At 44.9% G+C, this 19,451-nt stretch overlaps 1 protein-coding gene across 1 annotated transcript; it reads left to right on the forward strand.

Moving 5' to 3' along the window:
- The first annotated feature begins 8,417 nt into the window (after nucleotides 1–8,417).
- Nucleotides 8,418–19,242, forward strand: LOC144065512 (uncharacterized). Its single transcript, XM_077588430.1, has 2 exons — nucleotides 8,418–8,853; nucleotides 15,767–19,242. Exons 1-2 carry the CDS (start codon nucleotides 8,721–8,723, stop codon nucleotides 18,013–18,015), a joined length of 2,382 nt encoding a protein of 793 aa, XP_077444556.1. The 5' UTR covers nucleotides 8,418–8,720; the 3' UTR covers nucleotides 18,016–19,242.
- The last annotated feature ends 209 nt before the right edge of the window (nucleotides 19,243–19,451 follow it).

Below are 19,451 nucleotides of genomic sequence, written 5' to 3' on the forward strand. Positions count from 1 at the left end.
TGGATTGGATGTATTTATTGGTGTTCGATTGTTGATCCTTTGATCCACATGGCAAGTGTGGGACATGTTAAAGAATATCAGTATTTGATTATTGATGTCTTAGCAAATAGCTTGAGGCACGGGAGATGTGTTGAATCTTTACACTAAAGAGTTGGATTGAAGAAACAACAACGTCTCACTGTTGTAATTATTTCCCCTTGTGTGTCAAGGTATGCTGTTTGTTGTAAAGGCTGGTTGAGTTTGGGGTTTGTAATATACACTGTGTAGCGTGTGAGAAAAGAGGTAATGTTTATTAATGTTTATTTACTTTTGAATTACGGGCGTGAATGCGAGTCTCGGGTCGTGCACATGGAATAGCATTTAGCACGCTACCTTCGGCCATCATTATCCTGCACAGTGTCTATGACGGTCATAGAAAGAAAGTTATGTTAGTGATATTGCATTTTTTACCCTGTTGAATAGATGAGAAGTTGTAAAAGGAAAAGAGATAACAAGTTATGACCGTGTGTTGAACGAGTGTGTGTGTGCATTGTGTTTTGGGTTCTAAAGTGTTGCTAATATATATATATATATATATATATATATATATATATATATATATATATATATATATATACACACACACACAAAGTGGTACCTCGTCATACGACCGCTCGTCATACAAAATGCCCGTTTTACGGGAGAAATTTCGATCGAATAATTCGCCCGTTATGCGGTCAAAATTTCGTGATGCGACCAAGCCAGGTCTTTTTTGCATATCTTTCGTGTATAACAATATTTACGAGCACGGAGCGATTAATTCAAACGATTTCCTCCTCGGACCAGGAAACGCACAACGCGCATGCATAAAGAAGGCTTTCTGGGTACTGAAGTATACTCCTGCACACAACACCCATAGGCAATGGCAACCTTTCTCAGAATAAAACTTCATTACCCACAATCAATACGTGGGAAGCTCAGCTATGTCATTTCCTGTTATTCTTTGTTAGTGTTAGAATAACGATTAAAACCTTTTAAATCATTATTAGTAATATTTAATTAAAATAGGAAAACATCTTTCAACATAACTGGTTACACTTGCAAGGAGGTACCTTGTGACGTCGTCTTAGTCCACAAGGCATTCTAACTTCTAGTAACTGAATCATTGTATTTAATCGCGACACTCGAAAAACATGTTTATGTAATCAGTACAATAACACCCTAGATGGTTAGAAAAACAACTGTGTGAGAATTGCCGAAGTAAGCATAAAAGTTGAACAAGGCACCCAAACAACGGTGTGAGGAATTGCATAATATTTTCATTATAAGGTAAACAAAGCAGTCTGAGGTAAACCAAGCAGGATTATAATGTAAACAAAGCATCTGTATAACTCATCTGCTGCTGGAGTCCCGTCAAAACAGTCCGGTTGTGTTCTGCCGAAAAGCGTCCGAAAACAATGTGTCCTCGAGCTGTGGGTCCTTGAGGAGACGATGTGGAGGAAAAATGTCCATGTTCCCATAAATTGGTTTATAGCCTTACTACTTATTAAAAATGCTTATAACACATATAGAATATTCCATAATAAATCTAACATTTCCCTCCTTTTATTATATGTTTGTTATTCATTTTATGACAAATCCAAAATGAGAGGGATATCTCTGTTGGCTGTTTTAATTTTACCCGCTTAGGCTCTACTCGTTCGGCAGGTCTGAAAAGCAGAAAACAAGATCATTTTCGCCCAATTCATCCTCGGAATTACCATGCTCCTGAAATTCACTGCTGCCCTCAGTACGTTTCATCAGTAGAGGATATAATTCATGCAATTTAGAATTTGTAGGGGCAATTGCAGTGGTTATAAGTCGGCTTATCAAAGATCTTAAGCAGGGAATAATACAACACCCACATAATGTCAAAATCGTAGCAAAAAGGGCTACGAAAAATGCAACAGATTGGGCCAAATCCTTATATTTTCCAAAGGACTTACGCCGCCAGCTCTCCCAGGCGGATACTCCGACTCCAGAATGCTTCTTCATATTGCGGTTGAGGGTCTGCAGGCCATCAACGGCGCTGGTGAGGGACCCCCCGGGTGACGTGTTGTTCGGTATGTAAGTGCAACACTCATCTCCGAACATTGCACACACGCCCCCTTGCTCCGCGAGCAGCATATGGCAGACAACAGTTGGAACCTTCACGAGGTGTCTCCCGAGAGGCCGCCCGCCGCGGCCTGCGAATCCAACACAACCACCCAGAGCTGCCACCCAGGAACATGGCGCCCTATGTTTTTCATCCAGCCGGAGATGTCCGCCCTGCCCCACACCTCCGGTTACTCCTCCTAAGGGCAGGCGACGTCGAGGAGAACCCGGGACCTTCCTGCCCGGGATGCTCTAAGACGATCCGTCGTGACTTCACCCCACTGGTCTGCAACGCTTGCCGACGAAATTTCCACAGGACCTGTAGCGGCCTGACCCGAACCCAGATAAAGAGTCATCAAGGCTTTCTCTGCGGATCCTGTTCCGGAAATGCCGTTGTGCCGTCACTTCCGCGCACAGCCTACGTGGGACCGAAAGAAAAATGCAGTGTCTGCAAAATCTCCTTCTCCCCTACCATCTCCCCCATCCCCTGCTCGAACTGCCCCAACAAATCCCACCGCTCTGGCTCTGGACTACCTCGCTCCCAAACTAATGCAAACTGGCTATGCCCGACCTGCTCACCACCCTCGACGCGACAATCCTCCACACACCAAACAGCCATAACAACACACCAACCTATAAACGCACACTGCCCCACCTGTAATAACAAATTAATCGTTTCACGCTCTCCCCTGACATGTAGATCCTGCAAACGTGGATTCCACCTCAAATGTGCCCCTGAAACCAGACACGCTTTAACCCTACTTCGCAGGAACAATAACTGGTGCTGCCAGAGCTGTCTGAACCTGAAACCCTCCCACCCTCAACAACCCACAGATAGGATTGCCGATCTACCGGAGGCACGGAAAGCCGGTCTCACCATCCTTCAATGGAACTGTGACTACCTGGCGACCAAGACTACCGAACTGAAAGAGCTGACGGCACGTCTAAAAATTGACATCCTCCTCCAGGAAACAAAACTGGGACTCGAAGACCCGACGCCTCAGCTCGACGGTTATAACGTGATTCGCCAAGACCGTGAGGGCTCAGGCACAAAACAGCGACGAGGCGGGGTCTCCTTGTCTACCTGAGATGCGGCATCCCCTACTCCATCCTTCCAGCGTCCCCATCAGGCCCCCTCGAACTCCAGCATATCCACATTCCCATCGCCCGCAGGCGACATCGGATTATTGTCCTGCCCCCCAAGATTTCTCCTGGTTAAACTGGCTCCCCACGGAGCATGGCCTGATCTGCGGGGATTTCAACGCGCACCACCCGACCTGGGATATACTTGCCAAGACAGATCCCAGGGGTAACGTAATCAATCAATGGGTCGATGACCATGACCTAACTCTCCTTAATGACGGCGTGTGGACACGGACTGCCAGATACCAACAAGGAGCAGGCATGAGTGCCCCCGACCTAACGATCACTGACCCCACCACGGCCGAACATCTGCAATGGGAACCCATCGACGAGATGACCTCCGACCACAGACCGATTCTGATTAGGTGGAACCGTGCTCTCCGTGTCGAATGCCAACAAAGAAGAGTACGACCCAACTTCTCGAAAGCTGACTGGAAGAGGTATCGTACCATCCTCATGGATCGCCTACCCGTAATCTCCGCAGCAGCCACAGCCCCGGAAAAACTCTCCCTCTTAGTGCAACACATGAAAGAGGCAGCAGCACTTACAATACCGGTCAAAGTTATCCGCCAGAAGGAGCTCCCATGGTTGACACAGGACCTGAAAGACCTCATCCGCGAAAGGAATCGACTACGTCGAGACCTCCAACAAAATAGGAAAGAATGGATAGCACTCTGTCAACAGATCAAACAAAAAACCACTGAAGCGAAAAGGAACGCATGGCGCTTACACCTCGCCAAGATCGCCGAGACAAGATCTACGGGACAAGCCTGGTCCTTAGTAAAATCCCTCTCAGGCACCAAAACACAACAATCTGGCGAGTCCCTGGTCTACAAGAACAAGGAGTACGTGAGTGACCGAGCCAAGGCAACAGCATTTATCAGGGAATATGCCTCGGTCAGCGGACGCAAGAGTGACAAGCGGAGCAGACGAGCAGTGCGTTCTCTACGTACAGCTACCCGCAGACTGCTCGGCTCACCGCGACAAGTCCTCGAGCTCCCGTTCACCGATGCTGAACTGCAGACAGCGCTGTCCCAACTTAAAGCGGGCAAGGCAGCTGGACCCGACGACATAGCCCCGGACCTTCTAAAAAATCTTCCGGCAAACATCCTTCCCGAACTACTCCATATCGTCAACACCAGCTGGCTAGAGGGCTGGTGTCCACAAGCTTGGCGAGTGACCACCATCATCCCTTTCCTCAAAAAAGGGAAGTCACCAAAGGACGTTGGGAACTACAGACCCATCGCCCTCACCTCTACGCTTAGCAAAACAATGGAAAGGCTCATCGTGAACCGTCTCGCCTGGTGGTTTGAAGATAAACAGCTTCTCAGCCACTGGCAAGCCGGTTTTCGAAAGGGAAGAAGCACGACGGACCAGGCCCTGCGACTGTCGCAGTTCATCTCTGATGGCTTCCAGTCGACTCAACGACAACGCACGCTTGCAACATTCTTTGACTTCAGCAAGGCATTCGACCAGGTATGGAGAACAGGTCTCTTACAAAAAATGGCAGACCTGGGGGTCCCCTACCGCTTCATCAGATGGATCGCCAACTGGCTCACAAATCGCACAGCCAGGGTCAGGATAAAAAATACCATCGGCAGGAGCAGAACCTTCAAAGAAGGGCTCCCCCAAGGCTCGGTCCTGTCACCCCTCTTATTCATCATCTACATTAATGACCTCCTCGACAAGTTCAACGATTCCACCCTGGTCAGCGCCTATGCAGACGATCTGGCTCTTGCTTGCCGGGGTAGGAACAAAGAGGAGGTGGAAAGCAGACTTCAAGCGGAGGTTGAAAAAGTCTGGAGGTGGAGTTCCAAGAAACACCTAAACCTTAACACCACCAAGTGTGAGGCGTCATTTTTTAGCCTGGACTCAGCTGAGGCCAAATGGCAACCAAAGATCTTAATAAATGGCGCCACTAAGGAGACTGCAATTATCCACCAATGGCATGGTGCCACTGGCAGCCGCAGCAGCTCCTACCACTCTGAAAAAGTGGCACTGACCGAGGCACTCTCCTGGCTGAGGGAAACAGCAGACTGGCAGACATCAATTATCCTCAGTGACTGCAAATCGCTGGTCCAAGCTATGGGAAACCCCCATACGCAAGACCCCGCCATTCGGAGACTTCAGGGTGACATCGCCCTTTTCCCTCCGCCTAAGCGACTACAGCTACTGTGGATCCCGGGCCACTGCAACATATGCGGAAATGACCTGGCTGATGCCCTAGCTAAACTTGGCTCGTTAGATGACCAAACCCATACCCCCCCGGACGCAGCCACAAGACGTGCCATCATCCAACGTGAAGATCGCTCCCCCCCCTCTCCCACCCCCGCCTTTTGCAGACCTACACTACAAAAGTCACAGAGGAAGAACTTGCCCTATCGAAAGGAGACCGCACAGACCTGATTCGTTTCCGCAGTGGACACCACCCCCTGCTCCGCCGTTGGTTCCACCTTGTGGGGAAATCCAACTCGGATCGCTGCCGCCTGTGCGACGAGAAAACAGAGTCGTCTGAACACTTATGGCTCCGCTGTCCGGCCTTAATGACCGAACGCTACCATCGCGGCTTGGGCAACTCCCTGGATGAACTTATCCGTGTTCCAGTGGCAGCTCTAGCGCTGCTGAGGGTAATCCTCAGGCGCCTGAGGTGAAAAAGAAGAAGAAGAAGAAGACGAGCAGCATATCAACTGCTATGCGATCCTGGAACGCCATTAGGCTAGTGGCTGCCAGTTGTTCCTTTATTGCCACGAATCCCTGTTCAGTATAATTTCCAAGTTTTTGGACATTGTAATGAAGGTAATTTATCCAATCAACATTTTTGTTTGGAGTAATTAAAAGAAAAATAGACTCCCAACCTGCTGCGATCTGATTAGCCAGCTTATACTCATCTGGTACGCCCCAGGGGACGCCAATCGCATCAATGTATGTCGGATCACCCTCTCTCCATGCCGATCGACGCCGTCGCGAGGGGCCGCCATCATACCGGATTTCTGTGCAGCCAATTGTATCTCCTCTACTGTAGATTGAAAAACAGACACTGGTAATAGCAGTGAGACCAAGGCACAAAGTCCTGCTGCATTTTGGCAGGAGTCGTATAATTTGTTTTGACCACACCACCACCATAGGTCAGAACGTGGTATCAGGGGTGCAGTCTGTTTTAGAACGTGGGCACACCACGTCACATTTATCGCTCCCAGTGCCGGACCGTGCCCTGTGAGGACTAAGCAGGTAAAATAATTAAACGCGACATGTGTTGAAAAGTTAGGCTTGTCCTTTGCTGCTCTTGTAACTGGGTAGACATTATTCCATTTCATACATTTTGGGCTTACATCTTCTTTTGTCATTATCTCCTTTACACAATCAGGGGTAATTTGCACGGGTACTACTCTTAAGAGAGGTCGGGCCCCATACATGTTATGCAGGTTTGATTTATAGTAGTAGCTGCATTTTCCATTAACAATAACCAATTATTTCCCATTTGGGAAATCCCTGTTGCGGCAACGAATTCATCGTCTCTGGTCATCTCAGATTTTAATTTTACTATGGCGGATCCGGTTGTTTCCATCTCTGACGATTTTCCTACCGCCTCCATCGACCTGGTCATTGTTGTTGAGACACAAATGTAGAATTTGTAAAAAGGGTCTTCTCCACCTGCCCATGGACTTAGGAAAAACGTCAGACAAGGATTTTTTCCACAAGTTAATTTGTCAGTCTGAATACTGATTTGTGTTCCTCCCATCGTCTGGGTTAATTTTATCATAGGCCTGATGGTTCTTGCGCACGCGTATGTCATCCAAGCTTGCCAGTCTTTACCAGTTTCCGCAACAAGGCTTCCCCAATTTCTGTTTTGGACCGTTACGTACCACACATATCCTCTACCATAGGCCGATCCCTTGTATGGCAGCAGGGATGTTGCCGAGTCTTAATCGTTTGGGGGTGTCATCTCGAATGCATGTTCGGAAATTCGGTGTAGTGGGTAATGTTATGCGTGTGTTTGTTATTTCCCATGTCAATGTTGCCCGCTTGACACTTTCGTAAGAAGGTGTATTCTCAATTGAACCGCCTCCGCCTTTCTCTCCAACCGGAGAAAGCAGCCCTATTATGGAGAGGAATAGAGTCACAATCATTAATGCCATTGCCCCAAGGGCAATAATTGTTTTTACCATGACTTTTTATCTTTGTTTATGGGGTTCTCCTCTTGGAACGTTTCAATTGAGATAACCTTCTTACTGACTAACTACGAAAATGTTCATGCCCTACTTGTTTGCCATTGCTTCTAGTTTTAGCCAGCCACTCCTGACACCATGTTTCAGATCGTGTCTTTATTCAATTGAATACAAACAACAGCGCGTATCATTATGGGTAGAACTGAGAACGTGCTACAATGATGAACCACTAGATGTCGCTAACTGCTCACTATACAGTACTATAATCTGTAACAGCGAGTGGCGATTACGTCATATACAAGCGGCGAAGATTTTGTCTTCAGACGGGAAAAACATAAAAAAGAGAAAGGAAAAAAAGAATAGAAATACGAAACATATTGTGGAAATTAGTGTGAATTATAAACCTTTTCTCCAATGGAAAAATGATAACCAACTGATCTTTTTTAGTCATTTCGTTTTAAAAACTCATACAATCAATACAACCAAGATAATAACGAAATCATTTAATTTATAAATGCCATTCGGGTATAAACTCTGTTAAAATATATAGAGACAAGTCAAATTTTTTGCCAGCTTTAACAGTATTAAATTTTAAATATACAAAAAACAAATAGAAGATACGAGTATCGGGATTAATGAATATGCCACTTAGTTATAAGTACTATTATCCTATTAATATTAAAACATGTTTTCATATTTATAAGAAGAATACGTGAAGCCTAACAAAATATATTAACAGGGGTTTGATACTCGTGGACTGCAACATACATAATCATAGATCAATTTACAAATAGACAGTTTGACTAGACCTTAGGAATGATAATTACACACTTTTTTATTTCCGTTAAAAAAGAACACAACATATCGACAAAAAGCAGCGATTCCAACAGTGTCTCCCATTATTAAACACCCCCCCCCATTTTTTTTTCAAATATATATATATTTTTAATTATACATAACATCTTATTGTGAACGGAAGGTTGGCATTACGGGAAACTGTCTTTCCCATCATGCACCCCTGACAGGAAATGCAAGGGCAAAAAAAGATGGCCGAATAGGGAGCGCTTAGTCTGCGAATATTTGACTTTTTGTCCGTCTAATTTGTCTTTTAATTTCAGTCACTTAACTAAACTGAAGTATTGACGACGTTTCTAGTATTATTCACTTTACGGATTCAAACTCAGTCATCCATCTTGAAACTGCGATTTTATTTAGTTTAGCTTCGATAGCTAGCTGCTATCAAAAAAACAAGCGTCTCCATCAACACGTCGTCAAAAAAGCCGAATTCAAGTGTGCGAAATGGCCGTCATAAAAACAACAACAACAAAGTTCCAGGAGGAACTTTTTGACGTAAAAGAGGACCTTACACGTCACCGCCACCCCATTGAATGCAAATTAATGCAAGCAAAAGTTATTCTTCACAGACTAGAAGGTGGGTTCACTTTTGATGAGCATTTGTTTACAGTACACGGCGTGATCTATAATTTCCGTGTCCAAATGTTATTCTATTGATGTTGCAATGTATTGGATTTGATTGGATAACTTTATTCATCCCGTATTCGGGAAATTTCGTTGTCACAGTAGCAAGAGGGTGAGGATGCAGGAATAGGAAAAGCATTTTAGACATAAATAGATAGGTAATAAGTAAGTTAATTAAGTAAGGTTAATAAATTAATTAAGGTAAATAGTAAGTTATGTGAGACTATTTGGGTGTGTACATTTTATTATCTCCCAATTCCATTTTTAAAAGCCTGCAGTTGGGAATACTACCCGTGGATTACAATATTTTGCATGTGTGAAGAAGTTGACTGCGTTTATTGGTCCAAAAATTCATGAAACAAATTAAAACCCCACCCACCCAGCCAAACCCCAATTTACACATTTATCAAAAACACACTTCAATGAAAAAAAAGAAACGTGTCGTCTTTCATATTGTATCATAATAATAATAATCAGACATAGGTTTTGTCATCATCATTGACTCGACAAAAGCCTAATTGTCATCATACCCAGCTGCTTATGACGAAATTGGTAGTGCTTCTCCACAAGGTGCGCTTTCCCGGCAAAAGCCCCAAATAAGTGATAATTTCAGACTTGTTGGCATTCTGCCGTGATGGATACATCGCATCACCCTTCGAGCGCAACCAAATCCCGGCGACTGCAGAAAAAGTTTGCCTCGCAGATGCCAACAATGAAAAAAACGGATCACTTACCTCCCACTGTCTCCTCACTTACCTTCAGTCAGCCAGTAGGAGGCAGATCACCGCCCATCGTCCTTCATGTTACCTCACCCCGAAGTTATTACACAGAAGGGATTGTGTGTTGTGCTACCGCTAGTTCAGAGTCCTGATGGCTGTTGAAAAAAACTGTCCTTAAGCCTATTTGTCCGTACTTTGTGAGACCTGTAGCGTCTGCCAGAGGGCAGCAGCTGGAACAGGTTGTGACCAGGGTGGTATGGGTCCCCGGCAATGTTCCCGGCTCTGCTGAGGTAACGAGGGCTGGCAATGTCTTCCAATCCTCTGGGCAGTGTTAATCACTCTCTGCATGGCCTTTTTGTCTGCTGCCGTGCTTCCAGCGTACCACACTAATGCAATATGCAGGATGCTCTCCACAGTGGCTCAAGAGAAGGTCACCAGAAGCTTAGTGGCCAAGTTGTTCCTCCTGAGTACCCTGAAGAAATGGAGTCGTTTCTGGGCCTTCTTCTCTACTGCCGTGGTGTATGTAGACCAGGAGAGCTTATCCGTCACGTGGACCCCCAGGAAGTTTAAGGACTGGACCCTGTCTACACATACTCCATTTATGAGGAGTAGGGCCAGATCTGTGCTGTCTGCGAAAGTCCAGGATAATTTCTTTAGTTTTCGTGGTGTTCAGTGTGAGATTGTTTACCGAGCACCACGAAGACAGTTTGTTGACTTCATCTCTGTAGGCCGACTCATCCCCTCCTGAGATGAGTCCGACCACAGTGGTGTCATCGGCAAATTTGATGATGGAGTTAGACTGGTGGGTTGGTGTACAGTCGTATGTTTACAGGGAGTACAGAAGAGGACTCAGTACGCAGCCTTGAGGGGAACCAGTGCACAGTGTAATGGAGGAAGAGAGGTGGGGACCAAGTCTAACAGTTTGTGGTCAGTTGGTTAAGAAGTTATTTATCCAGCAGCAGATGGGAGAGGATAGTCCAAGGTGGGAGAGTTTGTCAGCCAGAATGTCCGGCTGAGCTATAGTCAATGAAAAGCTTCCTCACGTACTATGAAGACCCGAATAATAGTAGGCACTGGAATAATAGTAGGGAGTGGAAAATTCCAAATGAATTAATAATAGTAGGCACCGGAATAATAGTAGGCAGTGGAAAATTCCAAAAATAATGAATATTAGTAGGCACGAGATAATTAGTGTCTAAACAGATTCGATGCATCGAACTCTACCAGTGGCAATTGCACGTTCTTACTAGTACTACATACCTGTCAACTTATACGTTTTTCCCGTATTTTATACGTTTTTTGATCATTTCAAATTGTGTACGCCGTATAACAACTTTTGTACGGGATTTTTTTTTAAGTATGTTTTTTGTAAAACGGATCTTGTTTTACGCATTTCGGCTCTAAACCGGATCGTCTCGGTCACTGGTAGCAGACGAAAACGTTATCGTCAACTGCTAATATTGTCATGCTTTAAGCATGATATGCGCACACGCATTCCCCTTTCACACGAAACAGGAAATGATTAAATCATTTCCTGTTTCGTTATTTAAGCAGCTATGAGTCATAGCGCTTGGGTCCGAATACATTCACGGTCGCGTCACGACAACGCGGCGCGACCATAACACTTTTACGTGCACCCTATGTGAGTAAATATGTGCCGCGTTGCATTTGTACGGTTTTCTATTGCTTAATACGGGGAATTCCAATCATTAATACGGGGAGGAATTGGCCCAGGTTGACAGGTATGGTACTAGTACGTTAGTAAAAACAGCACGTGTGCTTTACACGTAGAAAGTTAATGACATAGAACAATGTTGCTGCTGCACGGACTTAATTGAGGCAAAAATTAATAATCGTAGGCACCCGAATAAGAATCGTAGGCATGCGAAAATTTGATTTGAAAAAATAATCGTAGGCATACGATTATTCGGGTCTTCATAGTAGTTCCCATGGTGCTCCAGGTGGCTCAGTGCTGTGTGTAGAGCACAGGGGTCTCAAACTCAATTTACCTGGGGGCCGCTAGAGGCAGAGTCTGGGTGAGACTGGGCCGCATCAGGATTTCCACAAGAAAAGTGCTGATAAAACATTCCAACGTTATCAAATATCTTTATTTTTTTAGCAAAAAAATAATGAAATAAACCTCAGTGAAGTAGAGCACATCCCCACATTCTGACTCAATTTCCTCTAAAAAAGCACGGAACCTTCTGTGCTTTAAGCCCCTGGATCTGATTTGGTTGATGCATTTCACAACGACAGACATCACATTGTCAAACTTCAGGCATCTGCTGCAAAGGGACTGCTGATGGATAATGTAGTGCAGAGCTATGGCCTCCTCCACAACCTCCTCTTCCAGTTTTTTTTAACAAGTGCTACCAGTCCATTCTTCCTCCCTGTCATTGATGGGGCTCCATCGGTTGTTATTCCAACAAAGCTCTTCCATGGCAAACCGGCATTCTTAATGGCATCACACAGCTGGTGAAATATTTCCTTAGCGGTGGTCTGGCCATGCATTGGAATTACTGTGAGCAACTCCTCCATCACTTCAAAATTGTCATCAACACCACGGACATATACTGCGAGCTGGGCAGTGTCTGTGATGTCTGTGGTCTCATCAAGAGCCACTGAATATACACTGAAACATTGTGCTTTCTCACACAGTTGATCATAAATGTCACTTGACAGGTCAGAAATGCGCTCTGCCACGGTGTTGGCAGAAAGGCTGATGTGGTTGAACTGACTTCTTTTCTGGACAGACAAAATGTGCAGCCTGTAATATGCACTTTTTGATAAATTCACCTACTGTGAATGGCTTTCCTGCTTAAGCAATCAACTCACAAACGGCGTAGCTAGCTTCGACTGCTGCATTACTGTCTTTGGTAGGCTTCTTGAAGAAATCCTGTTGCCTCAGAAGACGTGTTTTAAGACTGGCAACCTGGTTGGCTCTCTCATCTCCCTGGTATTTTTCGTACTCCTCAGCAAGACTCGTAGTATAACGACGTTTCAAGTTGTATTCCATGTGCACCGCAACTTTTTCAGTTCAATTAGACACTTCGGGGTGCCCCTGTGCTCAACAAAGAAATATTGCACTCCCCACTTTCCTTGAAACTGTCTGTGCTCATCACCGACCTTTCTCTTCACGGCAGGCTTTGAAAGAGACATCTCTGGGGCTTTGTAATGTGTTTTTCCATTTGGAATGAGTCTCGGGTTGAATTTTAACTTTCAGTCGCGCGGGTCTGTGGCGCATGTGCACTTTCGCTCTCCAATCGTATTGTATTACGGCAGTTTTCTGAATTTCTCAAGTGTTCTCATGTTAACGCACTTACTGTTAAGTTTCAGTTTCACTCGCGGAAATGGCTACAGACACAGACAGGCTGGATCACGGATCATAGCGCCTCATTCAGTTCTATGCTGAGAGCAGCGGAGGACTGTGCGCGCCGAGCGGAGTGATTGGCTTCACGGCTTCTCCTCCGCCCAGCTGATTGGAGGAGTGAATGAGTGAGTGAGCGAGGCACTGGACAGCCCGGCCGATGTCCCGCCCTCCAGAGCCGTATACCTCACCGTGATTGGTTCATTCAGCTCCGAACGCAACAAGTGTCATTCATATCAATCTTGCGGGCCACACGAACATTAATCTTTCATATTAAGACGGGGGCCGCAAATTATTGTCCCGGGGGCCGCAGTTGGCCCGCAGGCCGTGAGTTTGAGACCCCTGGTGTAGAGCAATGGCGATAGCATCCTCAGTGGACATGTTTGCTCTATAAGCAAACTGGTGGGAGTCAACTGAGAGAGGGATTGTATCCCTGTTATGGCGGGCGACCAACTTTTCAAAGCACTTCATGATCACAGCCGTAAGTCCAACAGGCCTATAATCATTTAGGCTGTCAATGGTTGGCTTTTTAGGGACAGGGATAATGGTGGCTGATTTCAGGCAGGATGGGATGATGGATTGTTGCAGGGAACAATTGAAGATCTTTCTGAAAACACCAGTCAGTTGGTCAGCACAGGCTTTGAGCACCTTCCCAGGCACTCCGTCAGGGCCAGCATCCTTCCTGGTGTTCACAGTCCGCAGTACCTGTCTCACTTCATGTTCCTGAAGCTCCAGTGTACTGCTGCAGGGTGGTGGTGGATGTGTTGAGACTGGGTCTGATTTGTCAGTCTCAAAGCGGGCAAAGAAACGGTTCAGTTCCTCTGCTAGTGAGGCATCTGCGTTAACAGACACATTATTGTCATTGTAATTGGTAATATGTCGTATTCCCTGCCACATCTTCTATGAGTTATTTCCTGTGAAGTGCTCCTCAATTTTCCTTGTATATGCTGCCTTGGCCTTTTTAATGCCTCTCTTCAGCTCTGCTCTGGCAGCGCTGTATTGTACCTTTTCCCCTGACCTGAAGACGGTGTTACGGCATTTGATGAGTGCATGTGTCTCACTGGTCATCCAGGGTTTTTGGTTAGGAAAAACCTGTATCCGTTTATTAACAGTGACGTTGTCCGTGCAGTTTTTGATGTAGGAAAGTACAGTGTCCATGTAGTCCTGGAGGTTGTGGTGTTCAAAAAGTTCCCAAAGTGGTGCGGGAAAAACAGTCCTGCAGCTGAGAAAGGGCGTCCTTGGGCCATGTTTTTATTATCTTCATTTGTGGCCTTGTTAGCCTCCGGAGTGGGTTGTATGAGGGGTTGAGGGACAGGCAGAGATGGTCTGATCTAGCTAGGTGAGGGAGGGGTGTGGCTCTATAAGCATGTTTGATATTAGAATAAACATGGTCTAGAGCAGGGGTGTCAAACCGGTCCTCAAAGGGCCGCAGTGGGTGCAGGTTTTCATTCCAACTCAACAAGGATACCTTTTGCAAGTGTAATCAGCGAATTAAAGTCAGGTGCTACTTATTTTAGAAGACACCTGATTGGTTAAAATGTCGGCACTGGATCGGTTGGAACAAAAACCAGGACCCACCGCGACCTTTGGCGGAATCGGTTTGACACGTGGTCTGGAGTTTTATCTCCTCTAGTGTGACACTTCACGTACTGGATAAATTTAGGCAGAACAGTCTTTAAACATGCTTTGTTGAAGTTACAAGCAACAATAAAGACTCCATTGGGGTGGTCAAGCTGCTGTTTGTTTACAGCCACTAGCAGGAGGCTAAGTGCCGTGCTAACGTTAGCATCCAAAAAAAAAAAAAAAACAGCCATTACAATGACAATCGTTAGCTCTCTAGGTAGATGGAAGGTTCTACACCGTACTGCCAAGAGCAGGACGCAAAGTCCCCCCCCCCCCCCCTTTGCTTTTCCCTGATAATTCCTTCGAACGATCATTTTGGAATAGCGTCCGGCTAGCTAGCGATATCGCGGCGTCGGGGATTTGCGGGTGTAGCCACATTTCCGTGATGAAAATAATGTGCAGTTCCTGAAAAAGCTGTTGGTCGCAAGCTGAAGTTCCAAATTGTCCATTTTGTGGGTGATGGATCTGGCGTGGTCAAGAAGATTCTCGGAAGCGGTGCTCGGTGTGGTTGCTTCCTTAGCTTAGCAGCTAGGCCTGCCCGGCATCCGCGCTTTTGCTTTCTTTCCCTTCGCCGCCTCCGTCGTACTCTGAGTGGGCTGACTATCCAGGGACATCCCGGTGGTCTCAAGATGTCCTCGGGGATATTGTTGGTAATCTGTTGTGATGTATATATCGCATCTCCTCCCGAGAGTAATTAAATCCTGGAGACTGTAGAAAAAGTTTGCCTCGCAGATGTTGGTAAATAACGACAAGATTGAGAAAACAAAACGCCAAACAGGAGAGCATAGAGCCGCTGCACCCGTGCGCGCCACCATCTTGATATCTTTGTTGGATCCGTGGATCCGGAGGAGCCGTTTGGACCCGAGGATTCTTTTGCGGCCCTTCAATGGCAGTGGAGGACAAAAGTCGTGTGTCGTTGTCTAACGGTGATGTAGTGTTGAAACCGAGGTTATGTCCTAAAAGTTACTTTTTTTTTCTTCAATGATTTATCAGCTTCATAATGTTCATTGAACTTGTCAACATTCCCACTGTGATTGAATGTTTTGTGACGAAATGAATGTATGGCGCCCTTTTCCGTTTGGTTTCATTTCTGTGAACAAGAAATTCAGTCATTTTATAATTGGAAAATGGTTAATCATTTATCTTTGTCTTTGCAGGTTTCAGAAATTATCTTGGTGCTGATGGGCAGGAGTCTGTTGACCTTGAAGGGGAAGTTGAGCTCCCACAAATCAAAGAGGAGGAGCCAGAGTTCCCTCAACAACAAATGGGAGACGAGCAACTTCCGATCAAAAGGGAGGAAGATCATTTCACCTGGTCACTTAGTGAGTTCGTGAAGAGGGAAGATGTTCTGGGCGTGGCCAGCGGAGGGGCAGAGCCTGCAAACACCACAACATGGCCCCTAATTAAAGAGGAGGAGCCAGAATTCTCTCATCAGTGCAAAAGAGAAGAGGAACCTCCAATCAAAAACAAGGAATGTGTCAAATGGTCAACTGGTGAGCCTTTCAAGAGTGAAGATGATCTGGGCATGGCCAACAGAGTGGCGGAGTTTCTGAGTGGCAGCTCAACAGAAGGATGGCGAGCAGAAAATTTAATTGCTCCTTTATCAGATGGCAACGACTTGCTTTTTGACGATGATGATGTTGAAGATGTTAAGAAAAATCCCAGTGGCGACAAACTCTGCAAATGCTTTCAGTGTGGGAAAACTTTTGGGAAAAAGTATTCTTTGAAAACACATATGAGGAGCCACACTGGGGAGAAACCCTTATCATGTACATTTTGTGGTAAAACATTTACACACAAGGGAAAATTTAAAATACACACAAGAACCCACACAGGTGAAAAGCCATTTTCATGTTCAGTTTGTGGTCAAAGATTCACATGGAAGGCAAACTTAATTAGTCATGCAAGAACACACACAGGTGAAAAACCATTTTCGTGTTCAGTTTGCGGTAAAGCCTTTTCTCAAAAGCAAGTTTTACAAATACACACAAGAACCCACACTGGTGAAAAGCCATTTTCATGTTCAGTTTGTGGTAAAACATTTACACACAAGGGAACATTTAATATGCACACAAGAACCCACACAGGTGAAAAACCATTTGTGTGCTCAGTTTGTGGTAAAAGATTTACAGAGAAAAGAAACTTAAAAGTACACACAAGAACCCACACTGGTGAAAAACCATTTTTGTGTTCAGTTTGTGGTCGAAGATTCACACACAAGGGAAGCTTAAAGATCCACATAAGAACCCACACTGGTGAAAAACCATTTTCGTGTTCAGTTTGCGGTAAAGCCTATTCTCAAAATGAACACTTAAATATCCACATAAGAACCCACACAGGTGAAAAACTATTTGCATGCTCAGTTTGTGGTAAAAGATTTACAGAGAAGAGAAGCTTAAAAATACACACAAGTACCCACACTGGTGAAAAACCATTTTCGTGTTCAGTTTGTGGTCAAACATTCACACAGAAGGAAAACTTAATTAGGCACACAAGAACCCACACAGGTGAAAAGCCATTTTCGTGTTCAGTTTGTGGTAAAGCCTTTTCTCGAAAGCAACATTTACAAATACACACAAGAACCCACACTGGTGAAAAACCATTTTCGTGTTCAGTTTGTGGTAAAACATTTACACACAAGGGAACAATTAAAATCCACACAAGAACCCACACTGGTGAAAAACCATTTTCGTGTTCAGTTTGTGATAAAGTCTTTTCTCGAAAGGAAGATTTACAAATACACACAAGAACCCACACTGGTGAAAAACTATTTGCATGCTCAGTTTGTGGTAAAAGATTTACAGAGAAGAGAAGCTTAAAAATACACACAAGAACCCACACTGGTGAAAAACCATTTTCGTGTTCAGTTTGTGGTCAAACATTCACACAGAAGGGAAACTTAATTAGGCACACAAGAACCCACACAGGTGAAAAGCCATTTTCGTGTTCAATTTGTGGTAAAGCCTTTTCTCAAAAGCAAGATTTACTAACACACACAAGAACCCACACTGGTAAAAAAACATTTTCTTGTTCAGTTTGTGGTAAAACCTTTACACAAAAGGGAACATTTAAAATGCACACAAGGACCCACACTGGTAAAAAACCAATTTTGTGTTCAGTTTGTGGTAAAGCCTTTTCTCGAAAGCAAGATTTACAAATACACACAAGAACCCACACTGGTGAAAAACCATTTTCCTGCTCAATTTGTGGTCAAGCCTTTTCTCAACACAAAAACTTAAAAAGGCACACAAGAACCCACACAGGTGAAAAACCATTTTCCTGCTCAGTTTGTGGTCAAACCTATTCTTTAAAGCAACATTTAAAAAAACACTTAATAACCCACACTGGCGAGCAATGTTTTCCTGCTCAGTCTGTGGCCACAGATTCGCTACAACAGCCCAATTAAAAAGCTATACAATTGAAAAACTGGAAAAGAAGACTTAACAACCCGCACAGGAAAAAAAACCCTTTTTTTGCTCATTTTGTGGCAGAAATATCTTAAAAACACAATTACCCACATTGGTCAGAAACCCTTTTCCTGCTTAGCTTCTTGCCAGAGATTTAGTCGTAAGGATAGACCTAGAATATGCAAATGAGGTGTGATAAGCAGTGGCCAATCACGGCTTTGCTTGCTTTGCCACTCCTCTTCTCCCTCTACACATCGGACTTCAAACATAATACAGACACCTGCCACCTCCAGAAGTTCTCTGACGACACCGCTATTGTTGGACGAGTGACGGACGGGAACGACCTGGAGTACAGGGGAGTCATCACAGCCTTTGTTGACTGGTGTAGGCAAAACCACCTCTACATCAACACCAGTAAGACAAAGGAAATGGTCATCGATTTTCGGAGGAATCCTCAACAGACCACTCAGGTGAACATCCAGGGTACAAACATTGAAATCGTGGAGAATTTTAAGTACCTGGGTGTTCACCTCAACAACAAACTAGATTGGTCCACAAACATAGATGCCCTGTACAAAAGGGGCCAGAGCCGCCTCTACCTACTGAGGAGTCTACGGTACTTTGGAGTGTGCAGGACACTGCTGAGGACTTTCTACGACACTGTTGTGGCATCTACAGTGTTTTATGCAGTGCTCTGTTGGGGATGCGGGAGCACGGAGAGGGACAGGAACAGGCTGAATAAGCTGGTCAGGAGGGCCAGCTCTGTTCTGGGCTGTCCTTTGGACTCTGTGGAGGAAGTGGGAGAGCGGAGGATGCTGACCAGGATGATGTCCATCATGGACAGCACCTCCCACCCCCTGCATGAGTCTGTGGAGTCCCTTCGAAGCTCCTTTAGCAATAGACTGCGGCACCCTCATTGCAGGAAGGAGCGCTTCCGCAGATCCTTCCTCCCATCAGCTGTCAGGCTCTTTAACAAAAAAATGGCTGAGTGTTAAGACCTACCGTATGCATGCATGTACATTTATGTGTATGTATGTATGTATATATGTGCTAAGCAACACGCTTATTTATTTATATATTGATTCATGTATTTATTTCTTGACCTACTTATTACCTATCTATTTATGTCTAAAATGCCTTTCCTATTCCTGCATCCTCACCCTCTTGCTACTGTGACGACGAAATTTCCCGAATACGGGATGAATAAAGTTATCCAATCCAATTTATCAATTTCTGTATGAAAGATCATTGTAATCGAAGTATATTTGTATTTTGCATTCTGAAAATCTTGTTTACACTTTTTAATGTGTAATATCGATCCACACTATTCAGATACAGTAATACCTTAAGATATGAGCTTACTGCGGGATCGAGCTAGTATGTGAAATTACTCGTATCTCAAGTCAATTCTTCCCATAGAAATGAACAAAATACA

The sequence above is a fragment of the Stigmatopora argus genome, chromosome 20 (assembly GCF_051989625.1).
Source record: "Stigmatopora argus isolate UIUO_Sarg chromosome 20, RoL_Sarg_1.0, whole genome shotgun sequence".
Classification (NCBI taxonomy): Eukaryota; Metazoa; Chordata; class Actinopteri; order Syngnathiformes; family Syngnathidae; genus Stigmatopora; species Stigmatopora argus.